At 41.0% G+C, this 21439-nt stretch overlaps 1 protein-coding gene across 1 annotated transcript in view; it reads left to right on the top strand.

Moving 5' to 3' along the window:
• Positions 1 to 2533: 2533 nt before the first annotated feature.
• LOC149139785 (uncharacterized) overlaps positions 2534 to 21439 on the top strand; it is a 50880-nt gene continuing 31974 nt past the window's right edge. Inside the window, exons 1-2 of the mRNA XM_089450820.1 lie at positions 2534 to 2698; positions 3650 to 3948. Of these exons, the coding sequence (XP_089306946.1) occupies positions 2534 to 2698; positions 3650 to 3948 (464 nt within the window). The remainder of the gene's footprint in view (positions 2699 to 3649; positions 3949 to 21439) is intronic.

Raw genomic sequence — 21439 nt, 5'->3', positions numbered from 1 at the left:
AAATTCAAAAAGAAACTCGTCAGGATCCTCAGTAGATAAACCATGAAAGTTAGGTAGGGCAGACAATGGGATATTTTTCATTGTTCCTGCAGGAAGATCACTGATGGGAAATCCCAAGGTAGAAAGAGAATTTTCATCCCTTCTTTCTTCTTCAGGACCTGTACGTCCTCCTCCAAAGAGGAAATTATCATTGTTGTCTTCCATTGTTGGTCCTCCTACTGCACTTTCTCGATCGTCAGAATCCTCTATTGGTTCTTCAATATTTCCTACCGGTCGTCCAGCGCTTTCTACTATCTCCTCGATATGTTCTTCTATTCTGCTACTTTCCTCTGACTCTTCAGCGCTGACTGCTGGTTCTTCTGTATTTTCAGGACCCACAACTTCTTCTGTATGTTCAGGACCCACAACTTCTTCTGTTCTGTAATCTGACTGAGGGGAACGCTGAAATTTTGACTTTCGAGAACTCAGTCTTTGTGATGATTCAGCCTTTGATACGATTTCGTCAATAAACGTTTTTCGTCCTCCCCAGCCCTTGCCACCTGCGCGGTTATTTTTCTTCTGGTTTCCTCGTCCTCTCATACAATCTGCACATTAGAAAAAATAAATAAATGCTTTTTGAAATCTATAATTACCTTCCCCGGCAACAGCGCCAAAATGTTGGCCGCTCTAATTGTTTTCACAATTCGAGCTCCACATAAATTGTCAACCCGAGAAGGTCTTTTTATTCCAAAGGTAATAGCGCACTGGATATGCTCAATTTCAAAAGCAGTTCAATGTTGTAGTAAAAGAAAGTCACACACAATTGTTAAATTCAGCAATCTATCAATTCACAGTCTATTTAATTAAAGCTGAAGTCAATTAACTTATAGCAGACACGATTTCTCTGTTACAGCAAAAGGGAAATAAATGTATAAGAAAAGAAATCATTCAACTATAACAGGAACAGGACCCTATTCCTTGGTGGGAACTTCAGCACCTGCTGCCTGGCACTAATCACACTGCAAAAGAAGTAACCTTAAGAGGTCAAGACCCTATTCCCAGGAACAGGAATCTTCAGCACTTGGCCTCTCTGTTCTAATCACACTGCAAGTAAAAGAAAGCAATCAATGGAGCAAGACCCTATCCCTCTGTACAGGGATCTTCAGCACATGCTCTCATCATCCACTCGTGCAATCAATACATGTAGCGCTAAGAAACAGAGTATCACAAACCATGTAACTAGTGTTTCAGCAACAGAACTAAATACAATGCAAATACATAGGAAATAAACAACTACAGGAATAAAGGGGTGGATCTTGTGAGGAAGGCGGGCCCTTTCCTTCTCACAAGATTCCCCAAGAGAAAGAATTAAACTAGAATGCTCAAAACAGGTCTTTATTCATCTGTCAAGAAACTGGTACATACAAAAAGGAGACTAGCTCCTGTCTCACACAATGCTGTTCTCAAAATTACAGTTCGATCCCCTCTAATGATGATGTCTCCTCTTTTTAAAGAGGAGACATCATTTACAATTTTACACAAGAGCGGATATCTCGATTCTGTTCAAAACAAGACTATTCTGTTCTTCTTTAAAAAGAGATACTGTTACAACCGAGACAACAGTCATGCTATCTTTACAATAATTCAGGTAACTGTATCTTCGGCCTGCTGCTATTATCCACAAAAAGTTCTTCAGAATCGCAAATTACGCATAACGGAATTTGCGTGCTTTGTCGGCTGTTTCAGCAGCTGAGTTAACTGTTTCAGCATCGGGACCAGTTGTTTCAGCAACGGGACCAGCTGTTTCAGCAACGGGACCAGCTGTTTCAGCAACAGGACCAGCTGTTTCAGCAACGTAGTCGGCTGTTCCCGCAACTCAGTCAGCTGTTTCAGCTACAGCCGCTCGTTCTCATCAAGGCATATAACTTTATCTGCGATCTTCAACTTATGTTAGCAACAATGCACTTCAATAATTGATAAAATATAAGAGTATTATGGAATTAAATGTAAGACAGATTAACCATATAATAAAGAGAAGGTTTCCATATACCTTAGGATATAGTGAATGAAAAAGACATTGGAGCTTATGGTTTTGAGAGTAAAATGATATCAAAATATATAACAAAATGGTACATATTGGAGTCCTAACAAGGCCCTTGAATGTTATAATGTCCAGGTAGAAGATGACGAGAATGATCCTCGAAACGTCAATATTCCGGAATCAGAGGGGAGTGGGGAGGTGCACAGACCTGAAATTGAAGATCCAAATATCACGACACCATTGAAAACGAAAAAAGTTAACATTGGAACCGAAGAAGAGCAGAAGTATGCAATGCTTGGGGACTACTAGGATGACGCCACAGTAGAGAAGGTGATAGAGTTGCTTCGGGAATACCGAGACTTGTTCCCAACAAAGATCATGGAGCTAAAAGGAATCTAAGGATAACTAGGAGTGATGTAGATCACATTGAAGCCAGATGAAAAACTAGTGAAGTAGCGACTCTACTGATTGAATCCAAAATATAAAGCAAAGGTCCGTGAAGAGTTGGACAAAATGCTGGCAGCAGGAATCATTGAACTAGTCGAGGATTCTGACTGGGTAAGTCCAATGGTTGTGCAAGAGAAGAAACAGAAGGGCGAGATTCAAATCTACGTCAATCTCAGAAAGCTCAATGATGCTTGCACCAATGAACCATTTCCAACACTGTTTATAGATGAGGTACTAGAAATCATAGGGGGGTAGGAAGCCTAGTCTTTCACGGATGGGTTCTCAGGATACCACCAGATCAAGATTACACCAGAGGATAGGAGCAAGACAAAGTTTGCTACTGAATAGGGTTGTTTTTAGTACACAGTGATGCCTTTGGGACTGAAGAACGCGCTGGCCATTTTTTCACTAATAGTAGTTTCAACATTCAAAGAATTTATTCTAAAGTTCTTGGAAGTCTACCTAGATGATTGGACCATGTTTGGACTGGTTAAGAAGCATGTAGCGAGCTTACGGTTGATGCTGGATACTTGTTGTCATCATCAGATTGTGCTCAACTTGAAGAAGTGTACTTTCCTGGTTCCATTTAGGAACATACTGGGTCACGTGGTCTGTAAGCAAGGCCTAATGGTGGATCTGGTGAAGATCGCCATCATACTCAATCTGCAAGCACCGTGTAGTGTCAAGCAATTACACGCCACACTAGGGCACACGGGCTACTATCAAAAGTTCATCAAAATCTATGCTCAGATCATGGTTTTGATCAAATAGTTGCTGAAGAAGGATGCTACTTATTGCTGGAACAAGGAATGTAACAAAAGTTTGGAGACGCTTAAGGAAAAGATGACAACGACCCCTATATTGGTCTTTCCAAAATGGGACATCAAATTTCATGTGCATGTTGATGTGTCATGTATCACCTTAGGGGTAGTACTTACACAACCAGGAGCGGAGGGAATTGATCACTCAATTGCGTTCACAAGTTGCCGGTTGTCAAAAGCTGAGAAGAACTATTCCAATACTGAGCACGAGGGATTAGCGATGGTATACGTGCTTAAAAAATTCTACCATTATCTACTGGGACATCACTTTAAGATGTATACTAATCACTTGGCATTAAAATACCTCATGACTAAGCCTGTGTTGGGGGGGCGTATCTGTCAATGGTTGTTGTTATTCCAGGAGTATGACTTTGAGGTCGTCGTCAAGTCGGGACGTCTAAATGCAGGCCCAGATCACCTATCTCGAATTGAGACCAGCGAAGAACCCAAAAATATAGAAGATAGACTTCTGGATGCTCAGTTATATGTGGTGCACATAGCAGATGGTCATTTTGAAGATATCATCCATTTCTTAACTACAGGAACCGCACCGCAGGGATACTCCATTCAGCAGAAGAAGGAATTGGTGATACGCGCAACAGACTTCATCGTGATTGCAGAACACCTCTACAAAATGGGCAATGATGAGATTCTGCATTGGTATGTCCCAGAGTTCGAGCGAGGATAGATCCTAACCAAAGCCCATGAGGGGTTTGCTGGCAGAAACTATGCAGGTCACACCATAGCCTAGAAGATACTTCGTGCAGGATTATGGTGGCCCACTCTGCATCAGGATTCGAAAGCTCACTGTTGAGCCTGCGACGCCTGTCAATGGACAGGGAAACTGTTGCGGAGAGATGAAATGCCACTCCTGCCACAGATGATGCTATAGCTCTTAAGAAATGGGCAATCGACTTCGTAGGACCTATTGAGGTGTGAGGAAAAATGGGCGTGTTCTATATCATCACTGCAACAGATTATTTAACCCGATGGACCGAGGGACAACCAGTTAAGGATTGCATGGCTACAACAACGGCAAAGTTTTTGTTCGAGAATGTATTGACAAGGTTTGACTGTCCCAAAATTCTCATGAGAGATCGGGGAATGCATTTTCTGAATGAAACCATCAGCACACTCACTGAGGAATTCCAAATATATCATCAACAGAGTATGCCATACCACCCGCAAGCAAATGGGACCGTGGAGGCATTCAAAAAAATCTTGGAGACTGCATTGACTAAGGTCTGTAATGCGCGGTGAAATGATTGGGACTTGCACATCCCTACTATGCTATGGGCATATCAAACCATGTGCAAGAAATTGACGAGTTAGAAACCTTTTCAGTTAGTCTATGGCAAGGAGGCCGTCATGCCTATGGAATATATTGTGCCTAGTCTGTGGATCATGGCAATCACATGTATGGAAGACCACGGTGCTTTGGAGGAAAGGCTTGCGTAGCTTGAAGAAATGGAGGAGGAACGATTTTTTGCTGGATTCCATTAGCAAGTGCAGAAACATTGGGAAAAAGCGTGGCATGATCACCATATCAAGGTGCGCACCTTCAAGGAGAATGATCTAGTATTGCTATACGATAGTAAATTCGAGAAGTTCCCTGGCAAAATCTGAATGCATTGGTTGGGACCTTACATTGTCAGAAAATTTACTGATGGGGACACAGTTCAGCTTGCCAAACTCAATGGGGACCCCTTTCTAGGCCAAGTAAATGGCAGTCGCCTGAAGCTCTATATGGGCAGGCCAGTTGCCTGACTAACCATTAAAGGGACATTCTCACTGCTCTAGCTAGTTGAAAGAGAGAGCGGGATGATAAAGAAGTCTGGGAGAAAGAGGCGCGAGTGCCAAGATACGCGTCGATCAGGCCCATCATCAGGATCGCAACCGCAGGGTCAGAAGTACGTTGTTGCATTGCTCCAAGCAAAGGTGAACATTCAGGTCATTATTCATGACACGATGTCTGCATTATGGAAAAAGGGAGTGGGCAACGGGAAATTAAGGGAAGACGTACGAGCTAGATATGGCATGAGCTGCTGCAGCATTTACACGAGGACACTGGAATAGGCAGCAATCTAGGAATTTGAAAGTCGACTTGCTTATAAAACACTAAGGAATAGCTACCAGGAGACTTACACTTCCGCAAAGCATATGCTGAGTCTTGACATGGCGCTGTTTATTATCTCTGCACAAGGAGTAAGCCTGTAGGAGGTAATATGGCCAAAAGGGCAACCGGACTATCTCAAGAGCATGGTGTTGACAGCCGCGGGCGTCCCACAAACTGCTGATTCAACAGTAGGGGATGTACCAGAAAAGAGAAGACACGAAGTAGAAGTGGTTCGGATGCCGTCACTCCGTCCATGGGTAGGTCAACAAATTACAATAATTCAGTGAAGAGATGGGAAAATGGAGACCACAGGTCAAAACGAAGTTACTAAGCCATCTCTGAAAAACTATGAGCAATGGGATCTCATGGACAACAACAACGGTCTTGCAAAATTGCAACACAAGTTGCAGCTAACAGTGCGACGAGAAGATATGAAGGTTGGAAGTGGCTGTGGAGGTACAAGGAGGTCTCGTTTGAGGCTTCCCCACTCCAGCTAAAATTTTATCAAGGGGTGTTCTGTGTTAACCAAGAAGAGCAGAATGAGCATCATCTGTTGGAAGAAATAGTACAAACACTGAAGCAGGAGCCGGACGAAGTGTTGTAGGAGACAGCGAAGAAGTAGTAAGACGATGAGTGTCACTTAGAGGGAGGTGAACTGCGAAGCCACATAAGCGTGTTGCGTCGCACCAACGAGTGACTCAGGACGAGTCATGATAATTGTGTTGGGGGACTGTTGGGGAGCAGAGGTCTCGCGTAATGGTTTTGGGATATAAATCCTAGAAATTAGGATCAAACTATTGTAAAAACTCCGAAGTATGTGGAGCGTGATGTGTAATAAGTCAAAGTGAAAAGGGTAGTCCACCCAAAAATAATGTAAAGAAATGTAAGTTGAGTTAGCCCACCTATGGATCACGGTCCATGGACAGGTATAAATAGAGCGAGGCTCTATGGGTAGAGAAGCTAAGTTTTTGGTATGATTTTGATGTAATGGGTGTCTGAGAAGAGCAGTCTGAAAGCATCTGTAAGTCCGAGTCGGGGGTTTGGGTAGAGGATAGAGGCTCTGCAGCTATGTGCGTAGAGGCCCAGAAGAGTTCGTAGCTATATGCGTGAACCCCTGCAGCTGAGTGCACAGGGAAAATATGGATGTAAGGGTGTTAAGTGGAAATAACGATAAGTTTCTTCTGAATTCTGTGTTAGTTCTGAACTCTCACAACTCTGTTCTTTTATGGTTAGTGAAACTTTGTTGATCTGCGTGCATATGCTTATTGAGTACTTTTGAATTAGGTTTACTCTTAATATGCGAACTAAATGAAAGTAATAAATGTTTTCTTAAAGACCTCTTGAAGTATATCTGGGTTATAATACTTAATCGAATAAATTAGATCTGTAATCAGCACGGTAAGAGAAAGTTAATATTACCGAGATCTATGTGGATCTAGTGCAGTGCTAGGCTATAGGACGGCATGCAAACCTCTCAGACCACATCTAGACATCCCAAGGGTGCGGAAATCTAGTTCCAACACCCTCCCCTACTACCTCGGGTGAGACCTCAGTTTGCTCTTCACGGGCTGTTGTTGAAAGTGCCAGTTGCTGCGGGATTTGCTTGGCTAAATAATTCTTTCAAACCTAGGTCAGGCCCATATAAGCCAACAGTATACACACCTTGATAGGGCAACATGGTAATCTAGTGGATCAACATGTCAACAATAGGGATGGGTTCTCCCAGCTAGAGACAACCATTGTGTACTAAGGTGAGAAACTTCCTAACACATAGTGTTAATGATCGTTTAGCTGAAATGCGGCACACTATGCATGTTCAACAGGCCTACTTTCTCAACTCCCGCAACCCACTTCATTGGATCTAGTCGTGTTACTCAGGTTTCCCCATAGTAAATTTTTACCAAATATTTATTTGACACAAGCTCCAGGAACTTCTCATGGTCTGCTAAGTCCCAATCCTCCACCTTGAGCGATGGAATGCACCCTAATAATGTGCCCTCAAACACCACCTTCTCTGGGAGCAGAGGTGTAGAAACCATGAATTTGGAGGTATCTAGGTCTTTAGGCATGTTAGCTTGTCCTATTCACAGTGGGATATACTTTTGGAGCCAAGTCATAGGATCACCCTCTTCGACATCCATATCCTTGATGCCTCCACGAAGCTCTTCTTCATCGAGATCAAGGGGCTCATGTGAATGCTATGACTTGTCCATTTTCCCCTTTTCGCAAACCTCTGTAGGTTTTTTCCATTGTGACTGCATCACCAGAACTTGATGTGGCTTCTTCAGTTTCTTATTAGTGGCAAAAGGCTTAGGTCTAGGAGACATAGGCACCAAAACTCTCGTAGGCACATGGGGCAGTACTTCAACAGTGGGTGTAGCTTTAGATGGTGCGACTACTGTTTCGGGGGGAGTGGAAGTCAATTTTGCTAGAAAATCCTTACAGAAATCATCAGGGATGTTAGCAAATATTGGTCTTGAGAAGATCTCGTCCCAATCCGGGTCGGACATACGGTTCATCCCTCGGTGCAACATGAGGAAAAAAAACATAAACTCAACTCTCAAGATGAAAATTGTTCTAATGCTAGCAAGTATACTAGATCTATAGGTGAATTAAAATTCAAATCCAACCGTTCCCTCCAATTTTATATCACAAATGCATCTTTGGCAGAAGATTTCCAAATATTTTCCCCATAAATGCACCCCCCTGCTGCTCCTAACGAAATTTTTTCCATCCAGTTAGCTACAGTCTACCCAATGACTACTTTTTGACCTAGCTTCGTGACACAAACCAACATGGTGCAACCATCTTGGCACATCTCCCATCGTTGCCCTACTTTCTTCCATCGTGCAGCCCACTTACTTTGTCTTTCCAATTTTTAGGTAGTGTAGTTCATAGTTCTGTACTTCGTTGAAGTTAGCTGGAGAACTAAGACTATCCCACCATCAGATAGTCATTGCACGAGGGTGGGATCCCCCTTATACAACTTCGATCGACTATCATTGACTCTTCCTAGAAACAATTCTCCATTCAGCTTCGCGAGCTAAACTGCATCACCATCTGTAATTTCCTTGACCACATATGGTCCTAGCCAATGCATTTGAAACTTTCCAGGGAATTTCGTAAACTTGATGCCTTATAATAAAACCAAATCATTAACATGGAAGGTGCACTGCTTTATATGTTGAGCATGCCATGCCTTCTCGTGCTCCTTTTGTACCTGTTGGTGAAATCCTGCTAAGAACGATCCTCCTCCAATTCCATCAGCTGCATGAGGTGCTTCTCCATAGTCTCACGATTAGCCATATCAATCAGTGTCGTAATGCGTAGACTTGACACAATATATTCCATGGGCATCACAAACTCCTGCCCATAAACCAATTTGAAAAGGGTTTGGCCTGTCAGCTTTTTACAAGTAGTTCTATATTCCCACAAAACTGTTGGTATGCGTACATCCCTGTCATTTCTCTTCACGTTGCAACCTTCATTAGAGCACTCTCCAAAATTTTGTTGAAGTCTTCAACTGTACCATTAACTTGAGGATGATAGGGCGTACTTTTTTGATGATACACCTAGAAATATTCAGGCATCGCGTCAATCATTTCATTTAAGAAATGCGTACCCCTATTACTCATTAATATCTTAGGACAACCAAATCAGGATAGGATATACTCAAATATAAACTTTGTAGTAGTTGTTGTGGTACAATCCTTTACTGGTTGCACTTCCGCCCATAGCGTCAAGTATTCAGTTGTTGTAATAATATATCGTGCTCCAGTCTTCTTCCCTGGCATCTGAATCGGACCCACAAAATCAATCGCCCACTTATCAAACACCTCCAAAGTGATTTGTCAATTCAAAGGAAATTTTTCCTTCCGCCATGGTCTCCCCATCCTTTGGCAACCATCACATGCCCTATAGTACGCTTTTGCATCCTTATGTACCGTTGTCCACCAAATTCCTGTGCACAGGATCTTCTGCATGGTCACTCTTCCTGCACAATGGCCTCCTGCCACTCCACCATGTGCCTCTGCAAGGATTCTTGTCCTTTCAAACTCCATGAAATATCAACGCAATATCTCATCGCAACCTATTTTATATAGGTGTCTATCGATCACAGAAAAATCAGTCGGCGCAAACCACCAATTCCTTCTTTTGCTGTGTAGAATATTGTTCTAGGGGTGTGTCAGTTATTAAAAATGGGATTATGTCAGCAAAGTGATCATCTGCGACAAGAATAACATATATTTACGCATCAGGCAACCCTTCTTCCACACTAGTAGGCTCTTCTCCAGACTCAATCTGGGAGAGGAGATCAGGACCCGCATTGAATCATCTAGGCTTCACAATTACCTCAAAGTCATATTTCTGAAAGAGTAACATCCATCTATAAATCTTCCCTCAGCACAAGCTTATTGACTAGGTATTTTAGTGCAGAATGGTCTGTATACATCTTGAAGTGTGTGCCTAATAGATAGTGTCAATATTTCATAGCACGTACACCATAGCCAGTCCTTCATGTTCTGTAGTTGAGTAGTTATTCTCCACTTTAGAAAACTTCCTACTCGCGAACGCTATAGGATGATCAATATCACCGTTTCCTGGTTGGGTTAGTACCACACCTAGTGTAATACAAGAAGCATCCACCTGCACATGAAACTCCTTTTTCCAATTGGGGGATACCAGAATGGGCACGGTGACCATTTTGTTCTTCAAAATTTCTAAATTTTTCTAACACTCTTCATCCCAGCAGAATGTCCCATATTTCTTCAATAGTTTCTCCATTGGCACAATGATTTTTGCATATGTCTTAATAAACTTTCTATAATACCCCATATGGCCCAGTGTCATGCACATCTATTTTACATTCTTCGAGACCTCCAAATTGACAATAATTGCAATCTTTTCAAGGTCTACCATCAATCCCTACTTGCAAACCACATGGCCAAGCAATATTCCGTAAGGGACACAGAAAATGCATTGCTTCAAATTTAGGGTTATCATATGTTTGTGATAGGTATATAACATAAGGCACAGGCTTCCAACATGGTGCTTTAATAACCCAAATATAGTCCAATCATCAAAGTATACTTCAAGGAATTTCTGGATGAATTCCTTAAAAGCTACAATTACTACCCATGAGAAGATCACAGGTGCATTCTTAAATCCAAAAGGCATTAATGTATATTGAAAATGTCCCCAATCTCTTTTGAAGGTGGTATTGCTATGATCCTCCAATGCGATCTTAATATGATGGTGCCCAAAGAACCCATCAGTGAATTAATAAGATTCTTGTCCCCCAACATTCTCCAGGACTTCATTTGTAAATGGCATTGGAAATGGGCCATGAACACATGCATCATTGATCTTCCTCAGATATACGCATATCTAGATTTAATCTTGTTACTTTTTCTCCTGAACTACCATAGGAATTATCTAGTCTCATTCCTCCACTGGCTCAATGATCCCCGCTTTGATCACCTTGTCCAAATCTTTTGTGTACATTTTCCTTATATTTGGGATTAAAATGGTAGGGTCATTGTTTTATGGGCTTCACATCTAGCTTCAAAGTAATCTTCATCACACTGAGATCCCTGACTATCCCCTTTACACCTGAGAACTTGGTGGGAAACAAGTCCTGGTATTTGCACAACAATTCTGCGACCTTATCAACTGTATCCTCATCTGAGTAGTCGCCTATATTCACAAGCTTCAATTTCATATCTGATCCAATTTCTACCTGTCTAGTCTTTAGAGGCTCTGCTATGTCATGGATTTCTGCTTTGGGTCCTTCAACTTCACACACTCTCTTATAATCTAGGATGCTGATATTTCTAAGATCATCTTCTTCTTCTTTTGTGGTCACGTTATAACATTCCAACAGATGGTGCAGCTATGTAGTCCAGTTTGGTTGAACCCATTCTACCAGATCTGTAGGAATTCTAAGGATTGCAGCTTTAATTTCTTGGAGCACTTCATCAATACATTCAAAGGCATCCTCAAAGCTTAAGGTTAACAAGAAACTCTCCCTGAGGGAATCACACTTAGTTGTTCCATGGCATAGCTCTGTTTCTAGGTACCAATTCATCGTAATGGTATCTAAGTTGTGACAAAAGTTGTGCACCCATTTAGGTTGAGGCTCGTCTCCCAAAACTTTTGTCCACCACACCAGTTGTTCGCATGGATCATATTTTCTAACGTATTTATTTGTCATACAGTTATTAACATACCTGAACCTCAACTTCATCATTCTCCTGTATTCTTTCCAATCAGTGAATATTCCCTTATGTGTACCCCACCAAAGGGTAGGCGTGTCATGTAGCGCCAGATCTAATGCCTGGAACCGATGCTCTTCTTGCACCTCCCTTTTAAACTCATCCAAAAAAAATTAACATCATCTAGACCATCATAATGAGGAATATTTCTTACCTCCGTGGAGACGCATCAAAGCGATTTTGTCAACGTATTGCAGCATAGCAAAGAGACTTCATGTAATTTTTTCTGCCAATGTTCAAGCTCTTCGTCGGAGTCTGAGGTGCAAGAACTATCTCTATCCCATGTGATTTGTCCATCTGCTGTAGGATTGATCCAGTCCTCATCTCATGCAGGGATCTTATATATTTGATCCAGATCATCCTCTTCTTCATAATCATGATCTGGTTCTGTGTATCGTGCACCTTCAGATGGATCTAAGGGAACAATTACTTGGATCTCTTTTCTTTCACATATCATTCTTCATTTATTAAGATTAAAGATCACATCCATGTCAAAGGCCTAATCAATGCCTAATAGTGTAGGGTAAGGAATACTATCATCCATTACCTCGATCACTCCAAAATTGACCATAGCACTTTCTCCTTCAATATCAACCGTTACCCCATATAGGCACCCCATAGGAATGATTTTCTGATGATTGGCCATGTGAAGTTGAATAGGAGACCACTATAGCATAGGCCTCCCCATTCTTTCCCAAGTGTGTTTTGGTAACACACTTGCATCCAATCCTAGATCAATTATTACCTTCTCCATTTCATACTCTCTTATCTTTGATGTTAGCCTCATTTCTTGACTGGATCATTTCTTGATTTTGCCCACTTTTCATACAGTGTGTTGCTCTCGAGGAGGCTTGACCTTCCCTATACAGTTATCAATCAACTCTTGAAGCCCTTCTACCACCTTTCTATCCTGTAATAGCTTCATACATGTCTTGAGGAAGGTATTTAATAGTGAAGGATCTACATTATGTGCTTCATTGGTTCTACCATACTTCTCCTAACTTCCTAAGGTAGAGGCCTTAACGAAGCTCTTTTTGGCTTCCATAAAGGTTTCCTTAGCTCGGTTTAGGTTGAATCAAACTTCCTTCTTGACAACCTTTTGTACCCATCCGTATTGTTGTAGTGTTTTATTCTCAATGGTGTACGAAAAGAACCCACTTAATATTGTGGATAACAAACAATATCAACAATAGAAATGACTACTAAACATTGTAGATTTGTAGCTATTGATAGAAACAAAACCTACGAAAATTATGATCTATGCTACGATCATAGTTAAACAGTGAAAGAAAGAGTAACAACCCCAAACATCCAATGGAAACCAGATATGTAAAGAATAATTTTATAATAACACCCTGAAGAGAACAGATAAATGTTACCAGTCCCCCTCTATGGGATGAGTTCTTGGCTATTCTCAAATGTCTTTAGCTTTTGTAGAGTCTCTCTCCTCTATAATGCATAAACACAATAAAAATATGATGTGCGACAATGAAAATAATTAGAGTTATAATAGTGAGTGAAACAAAGAAAATAACCAGAGTTACAACAATGAGCGCAACAATGAAAATAATCAGAGTTACAATAGCGAGTGCAACAATGAAAATAATCAAAAATGAATAATGAATGGAAAACCATCCTATTTATAACAAATATTGAGTTATCCTCGAATAATGAGAAATAATAAAATATTATTGATCCCATTCTTAGAATTACCACTTGGAATGTTTTATTATATTTGTTTAGGAGGGAAAAAGTATTTAAACTTTTATTTAGAGATAATAAATAAATAAATGATTTATTTATCATCTCAATGAATTAGTTAAGGAATAATAAACAAATAAGGATTTATTTAATTATTCCTAAGAGATTTAGTCAAATTTAACAAAGAATAATAATTAATTAGTGATTAATTAATTATTCTTAGAGAAAAATAAGAAAATAATGATTTATCTGTTTATCTTTCATGATTGGGTCAAATTTGAAAAGGAATAATAATAAAACAATTGTTTAATTATTTATTCCTAGAAGAAAATAAAATAAATAGTGATTTATTTAATTATTCTTCATGGGTTTAACTATAAATTACTTAATAAAGGTGGTTTATTATGTAATTTCTCACAGTGAAAGCAATTTTACTATGGTAAAATTGGCTTTACATGGTATACTTCGATCCATATAATAAATTAGGCTAGATGATCAATTTTTTGGTGATAATAGATTGACCCCCAACGTATGAGTGTTTGGAGAAAAACATATGACCGAAGTACGTTATAAAGACACAATCACTTAGACAACACAGGGGAGTCAAGGAGAGAGAGAGAGAGAGAGAGAGAGAGAGAGAGAGAGAGAGAGAGAGACTAATGAAGCTGAATCTAAGAGAGGATAGTGATAGAGGGGGCGAGGCTAATGCAAGTTTCCTTTTATGTTGTGGTACTAGACCTCAATGAGGTGGGGGAGGCATACCCATACTCGCTGGGATAAATTAGTACAACTGAACAATAAAGTACATGTTGAATGGTACATGACATGCTGGCATAACAAAGCCAGAAAATAATACAATGTGTTCCATATACATAATGCACCTAGAAAAAACATGATCCAAGACTAAATACAATAATATCTTAGTACATGAGATACAAAGACCCTTCCCTCAAAAAATTGGTGGGAGGGAGGGTAGAAGAACTAGAGAAACCCTGCTGAAGCAAGGACGGGCTCTGAAAAACTGAATGGATCATCTGGAGAAGACGTGCATGGACACTACGATTGGTAGGAATCGAACCCATCAACTCTGTGGAATTGCATCTAAATTTGTAGCATAGTAGGTATGCATCCGGGCATGTGGGGGGATACCTGAAGGGCACCCCCTCATGAGGTCTAAAACATCTCACACATGCCTGGGAATCACCAGTATAGTTTTTTGCATAACTGGACCATCAAGTGTATGGATCACGAACATGAAACGATCAAGTCAAAAGGAAATGATGGGACCTTGTGCTCGATCCAAGGTTCTGAACAAGAATGGAAGATAGAACCGAGATACACTGCCCTCTAGGCCGTTCCTCTAGAATGAATGAGTTGATGTTGATAGAATAGGGCCCATGATAGATGAGGCAATGAGTATCCTCAACTAAAGCATGAGGAAAAGTAGTAATGTGATTGATGGATTGACACCAGGGATAATGGGGAAATGGGACTAAGGAAGAAACAGACAACTACCCTTTTCAGGGCATAAAGTTCATGGTTGACCTAGTAGTAACTGACTCAACTCTGGAGGGGATTGGGACAGTATGACTAGAGGCAGAAATGGGAAACATAGGGTGAATGGTATGCAAATATGATGGGACATGAAATAGACTCCAAGAATGCAAGGGTGACTCTTCGCGAATGCTTTGAACAAGGGTGACTCGATGACGCTGCCACACAGACTAGGCCTTATGGGGACCATGAAAACATGAGTAAATAATGGTTACTCATGAAGCGAATCGACATATTAAATGACAAGTACTAAGAGGAGGTGGGCCTCAAATTACAAGTGTTGCTTTATCGCAAAATTCAATTTTGAGAGACGATAAAGTGACCTTATTGGAAAAATTGTTTCGTGGTGAAGTGTCAAATCATCAAAAATTGAGGAAGATCCATTTTAGAGCTCGATGAGAGCTTTCCAACGGTACTAACGGTTTTTCAAACTGAGCTACGGTCTAGTCGCAATGGGCAATAGAAAAATTAGGGATTTTTCTATGAAAGGACGTTTTCCCTCCAATTTGGATTCATTTTCTAAGTGAGTTGTGGTGAATTTAGGGAGGAGGAAAAGGCCCTAAATCTTGTGGAGATCTTTGCAGACAAATTGACTGTTGGAATCAGGATATGCAACTTTCAGGTAGGTGGCCTTACTCATATCTTCAATTTCAGTGGTTTATTTCCTTATTTTTGGCACCTATCAGCTCCTTGAGAGACCCTTGCTCTTGCTCATAGTCACATCACACTTTTTGGGCCCATAAGTGCAATATGGATTGTAGGAAATAGTTGGAAACCTTCGAGCTTGCAATTTCTAGGCTGAAAACTAGGATTTGTGGTTGGAGAGAGAGTTGGTTTGCTGGCCTGGTGAGGGCTGCAGGTTGATCAGTTTAGCTGGTTGTTTTCTTTTCTAAACTAACAATACATGTGGTGTTTTGCAGATATGGTAGAGATGAAAATCAACTGGGATGAACGAGACTTGGATACTCTTTGATCCAAGATCTACGGGGATCAGGCAGTTCGAGGGGCATTGGCTCATTATGTAGTTCTCAAGTTGGTAGAGAATCCATTGATAAGGGCAGGTGAGCCCTTGCTATCGAGAATTGTGAGCTATTGGGATCCAAACAAGGAGGTTTTTGTCATGCAGGGGCATAAGATCAAGCTCACATTATAGGATATTTACTTCTTGACTGGACTGCCTCCCCTCAAAGTGGTGGGGGTATTCATCTGATATTACCTCATGGCAGGTACATTACTCAGTTCGTGGAGCACCATTGTCGATGGGGTGTTTGTCTCAAGGGAAAGACTATCTTGCTTGTTGATCTAGAGAGGCTAGAGACACATGCTATTTATGTAGCTGTGCTATGGGCCTTGGGCAGTCAGGTGTTCCACTACATAAATGATCAGCAGATGATGTTAGTTGAGAGTGTTTTGGTTGGGACCTACTATGGGTGAGCCCAGATGATGCTTTTGTCAGTGAAATGATAGTTGGGTCTTTGTAAGGGGTAGGTGAATTGTGAATGCACTTTTGGTACAATACTATGTGAATTCTTCTTTGATAAGATACCCACTATCCTTCCTTATATACAGATCCGAGATGGTGGCCTAGAGGAGCCCAGGATGCACCGCTAGGGGTAGCTACAGCAAAGAGGAGGAGGAGGGGGATTCATACAGGTGTTACGACTTGAGTTTTTCACACACTAGGAGCAGATGCCCCTTTACATTGATGACTACCCTTATAGTGGGATGAACTATCAGGAGGATCTTGACTTTCCAATTTCGCCTAGGTGAGCATGGGGACCAGATGGTAAGTGTTAAGTTGCTATGTTTTATGGTGAATTTTATATTTTTGTCACATGTATATGGTATTGAGTGTGAAATATGTTGTATGCAGACATAGCACTAATGAAGCCAACAAGATATGCAGGTCGAGCTGCAGTGCCTAAGGGTGTAGATTGGGGGACATCATCATCACAACAGTGTCCAGAGGATATTACGTTGCTTGCTAATTTGCATCGTAGGTTTGATGTACTCTTGACCGGGGTTTCAGAGCATGGATGGCATGACTTAGAGGACTGATACATAGATGACTGCACTGGTCTTCATTAAGAGTGGCGAGGTATTGTATGGCATGTGGTGATGGCAGGTCATGTAGTACGTGAACTATGTGCAGGTGGAGTAGAGCCTTTGGCGTGAGATCCACCGAACAGTGACTAGATGTAGGGACATGTGGGTCCCCTTGATTGTGATTTCTGTAACATTTTATGTGCATGTCGAATGTATTTAGAGCTATGGCTCCAAAAAAGTTTATGATACATAATATGATTATGTAATATGATGATGATGGTTCACCATTTGTTTTATTTATGGTTGTCTTCTATGGTATACATGTGATAAATTCCAATATAGAATGTTGTTTGAAATGGCATCTACATAGTGATTTTTGGCTCTAGGCACATGACTAAAAGTAATGGTTTCAAATTCATGTACCAAAAGATTCACTCATAGATGTTTTCTAAATAGGACTTGGTTATGCATACGATACACAACATTCAATTGCATGACAAATAGCAAGGAATATAAATGAACATGAAGATGAAGGATGCGATGAGCGAGGGCATCAACTAACAAACCTATCATTGCATCATATTCAACCTGATTATTTGTGGCAGATCCAATGCGCACACAATTTAACATGACTAACGTATGCAAGGGGGTAAAAATGGCCGAGGCTATCGAGGCTAGATTCTGAGACAAGTAACTCGCACCATCAGCATGGCTGATATATGGTGTGGATGATGGATCCATCTGAAAGGTGAAAAATACTATGGATGAGATGATGCAATCTTCCTAACATTATGGCAGAAATAAAGACATGCAAATCAAAGGAATGTGTTTTGAGCAACATTTATCAAGGTAGAGCATATTAGGAGAATTAGAAAGGAGATGGCCTTTGAAATCCTTGTGAAGGAATGCCCCCATACTCAAGTGTAGGGGTAATCAGGGGTAGAAATAGCTTCCATGGTGTCCTAATCAAGCTAGGAGATGGGTGGATGGGAGGAAGACTATCTACATAATGCATCGACATTACTTGGTGCATCAACCTGAGGAATAAGGTTCAAATACACATCGTCTTGAATAGTAGAAAACAGACTGGTAGACTGAGGGTTTACTGATGTTGAGACCTTGAATTCTGTCGAAAAAGGTTTGAGAGAAATGTGTGCATCAACTTCAGGAAAGTTTTCTGGCGAGGAACTTAAGGATGATGACACGTAAATAATGGGGCCTATGGTGTTTTTCATCTCAACATCGGGGGGAGGGATCACAATAGAAGGGCCAGAGTTTCCCTATTTTGGTTGACTAGTGGTAGTAGAATCCACATGTAGAGGATCATAGGTTCCACTACAAGTGGCTTCATAGTCATGAATCACCCCAAGGAAATCATGAAACTCATCGAGACGAGGGAAACAATGGGAATAGTGACCATGAAGATCACAAAGGGCACAAAGGTGATTTATATGAAGCATTTTGAGTTTCTTAGGTGGGACCAGTATGTTAACATGGAATTCCAGAATATTTGACTCAGGGAACGCTTCATGAACCAATGTTTTAGGTTGAGGAAGCTCAGGACAATTATTGGTGGTCTGCCCAACGACTTCACACAAAGCACATGGGGGTGTTGGATTTGGGGCCTTAGGGGCTAGAGGAGATTAGGGAGCCTTGTCCTTCAAATATTCCCTTTTGACTTTGTCCCCCTGGACAGATGCTTTCACAATAGGATTTGGTTCCTGTTGAGGTTGTGATGGAATTGAAGCAGCAACAGGGGTCATGGGGTCTGGTTGAACCGAGGTCAAAGCGTGATACAGTCTTCGTTGACTAGGTAAAGTTTTTTTAGGGGATATATGTACCATACGGTGATCCCAAGAGTCATGTTAGTAAGGACCAACGAAGCTATGACAAGTTTAGAAAAAATTCCTGGAGGGGGGAATAATAAAGGTATCTGGCTGATAGGATAATGTCCTGATGGAATAAATCTTAGATGGTTAAGACCTAGAGGGAACATAGGTGTTATCGGGAAAACTAGTGTCTGTACAGAGCTGCTAGTCCCACTAAGGCTGGTAGCTACCTTAGAAACAAACACACTAAAAACTACTTTCGTTTTCCTTTATGAGCAAAAGATAAGAGAAGAATAAGGAGACCAACCTCTGTCTTGCACTTGGTTCCTTGCTTGATTCCTCTCTCTTCTGCTAGGTCTTTGCCACTCGCTTCCTTGTCTACCCAGCTTCAAGGAGTACATGTAGAGTCAAAGCAGCATAACACTATCCAAGAACATAGATCTATTCTCATAAACAATATAGGATCAGATGTACATTGACCACACAAATGCATAAATCATCAATCATACAAGAATGTGGAGGAAAACTTGAATAGCTTTAATGATAATCAAGAAAGAGCAAAGAGGATTACAACCAATTGTTCTGACCCAACATCATCCTCTCAGCAGAAAGCCCTTCTTCACCTCATGAAAAGCTTAGATCACCTAACACTATGATATTGCACCAAGAAACCAACAGCACTTCCTTACAAGATACAAAATTCCAGCCTCTGGATTTCTGGGATGAGGGATCCATATATAGATGTCTGCAAGGGATGTGAGTCAGCTTTTGAGATTTGATTAGTGTCTTCTCTCTGATAGTTCTTGATCCCACTTGGAGATTGATTATCTCTTGCTCATCCCTGGTCGAATTCAGAGAGGAAAGTGTCACAGGAGATGTTTCTGGAAGATTCCATGCTCCTCCACCTTGCGTATTGACCCTACCATTTGTCCCTTCTCGCCCATCACACCCCATAGAAGGGTTTTTTGACATGCATAGCACCTACTATGTTTATTCGGGTGGGATGCAACACACTTTGCCTATGGAGCAGGTGAAATGGTCCAGTTTTGACCAGTTATGAGTAGTTTTTCATCGAGAACTTCTGGGAGATGCTGTAATCAGTTGACCTTGTTCTTTTAGGGGTTGGAACAACACCTTTAGGGACTTAGGAGCCCTTGGTTTATGTACATTTATTCTTGGGGTTGCAGTGCCCAAAAATGTCTATAACAGTTGCCTCCTAAAGCATGAGGTCGTTAATCTTTTGATGTCGGGTGAAATGCTTTATCATGAGGATCCGAAGTTTTTTCGAGCTGGAAGGCGACCTGTAATAAGATACAATACAATACATTATCTTCATATTATTTTCATGATCTAGCTGAGGTGGGCATTCCCATGCTCAGCTTTATAAATTCATTTTCATGTACATAGGACAGACAATCGTCTGAGTGTAGACTGATGATTCTGGTAGAGCCATCATCCCTTAGATTGGATGATTATCTGTGCAAAAATGATGTACATTTGATGTATTTATTTCCTGAATGTATATCGCAGCTCGGATGGATGAAACTAGATCCGAGGTCTTCAATCTCGTTCGATCTTCACTCAAAGTACAATTCAATCCATGTGAGAGATGTTCTGGAGTCGAACATGGAAAGACATCACCTGATTACCAGCCAATGATGTAAGTTGTTAACGGGCACGAGAGGAATCACCGATAATGATAATGACCCTAAAGGTACTGCAGTACAATTCACGTGGTGTGAATAAGGGACTTGGCATTGAACACCACGCAAAATCTTTTGGTCGAAGGCCATTGATGTAAACCTGTCGCCGGAAGTGAGAAACTTGCCATTGAGGCATGCAAGCTTCAAAGTACTGAAAGGGTTGTTCCTAGATCGACTTCTTGGATAATGAGCTGATGTCGACAAGAAGTGATCTGTCATAGGAGGGCCTTAGTGAATCCCACATCAATGACATGGAACAGAGCAAATGATTCTAATGGAGGTGAAAGCGATATGGCGATATACGGTTCAGGGTGGCGGTCATGAAAGAATGGAGCAAAAATGTATTATAGTGGGTGAGACACAGGTGAATTCTCTGAGCGACTTCTCTTGAACATATCGACGACACTAACATGATGGATTGGTAGCATTAACCCCAAATGTGGATGGTGTGATGGAACCATGGTGATGTGACCAGTGAATGGAATAACCCAACCCGACTCTGATGCGGAGTGAAAGTGTCATGTTCAAGAGCGACTCGCTACCAACAAATTTTCTTCAAGTTTTCTTCCCAATTTTTCCCCAGTCATTGCTGACCAGTACCTCTTTATTTTTTTCAATCTTGAGGAGGATAACATATGCTTGTTCTATAATTTTCCCTTCGGGAAAACCCATCGCTATGCTTTAACGAGCCTAGCAATAGTGAAACTCGTTCTTGTCTGTTATGGACAAGTTTGTCGCTATTAAGTTTTAACGAGTTTAACGACAAAGATAACTCGGTCCTTTTCAATTTTAGAGAGTCTGAAATGGGACGTAAAGGAAACTCCAAAAATCCTTTTTCGTCATCTAATCCCTTAAGTCCAAAAGAGTATAAAATAATACAAAAGGGATGAATTTTCGGTAATTTTAACGAGCCGAACAAAATAAGAA

The sequence above is a fragment of the Pinus tabuliformis genome, chromosome X, assembly GCF_031772625.1.
Source record: "Pinus tabuliformis cultivar Carrire ecotype Pingquan chromosome X, CPIR1, whole genome shotgun sequence".
Taxonomy (NCBI): Eukaryota; Viridiplantae; Streptophyta; class Pinopsida; order Pinales; family Pinaceae; genus Pinus; species Pinus tabuliformis.
Note: the sequence above shows the minus strand (reverse complement) of the source record. Positions and strands in the feature narration are given on the sequence as shown.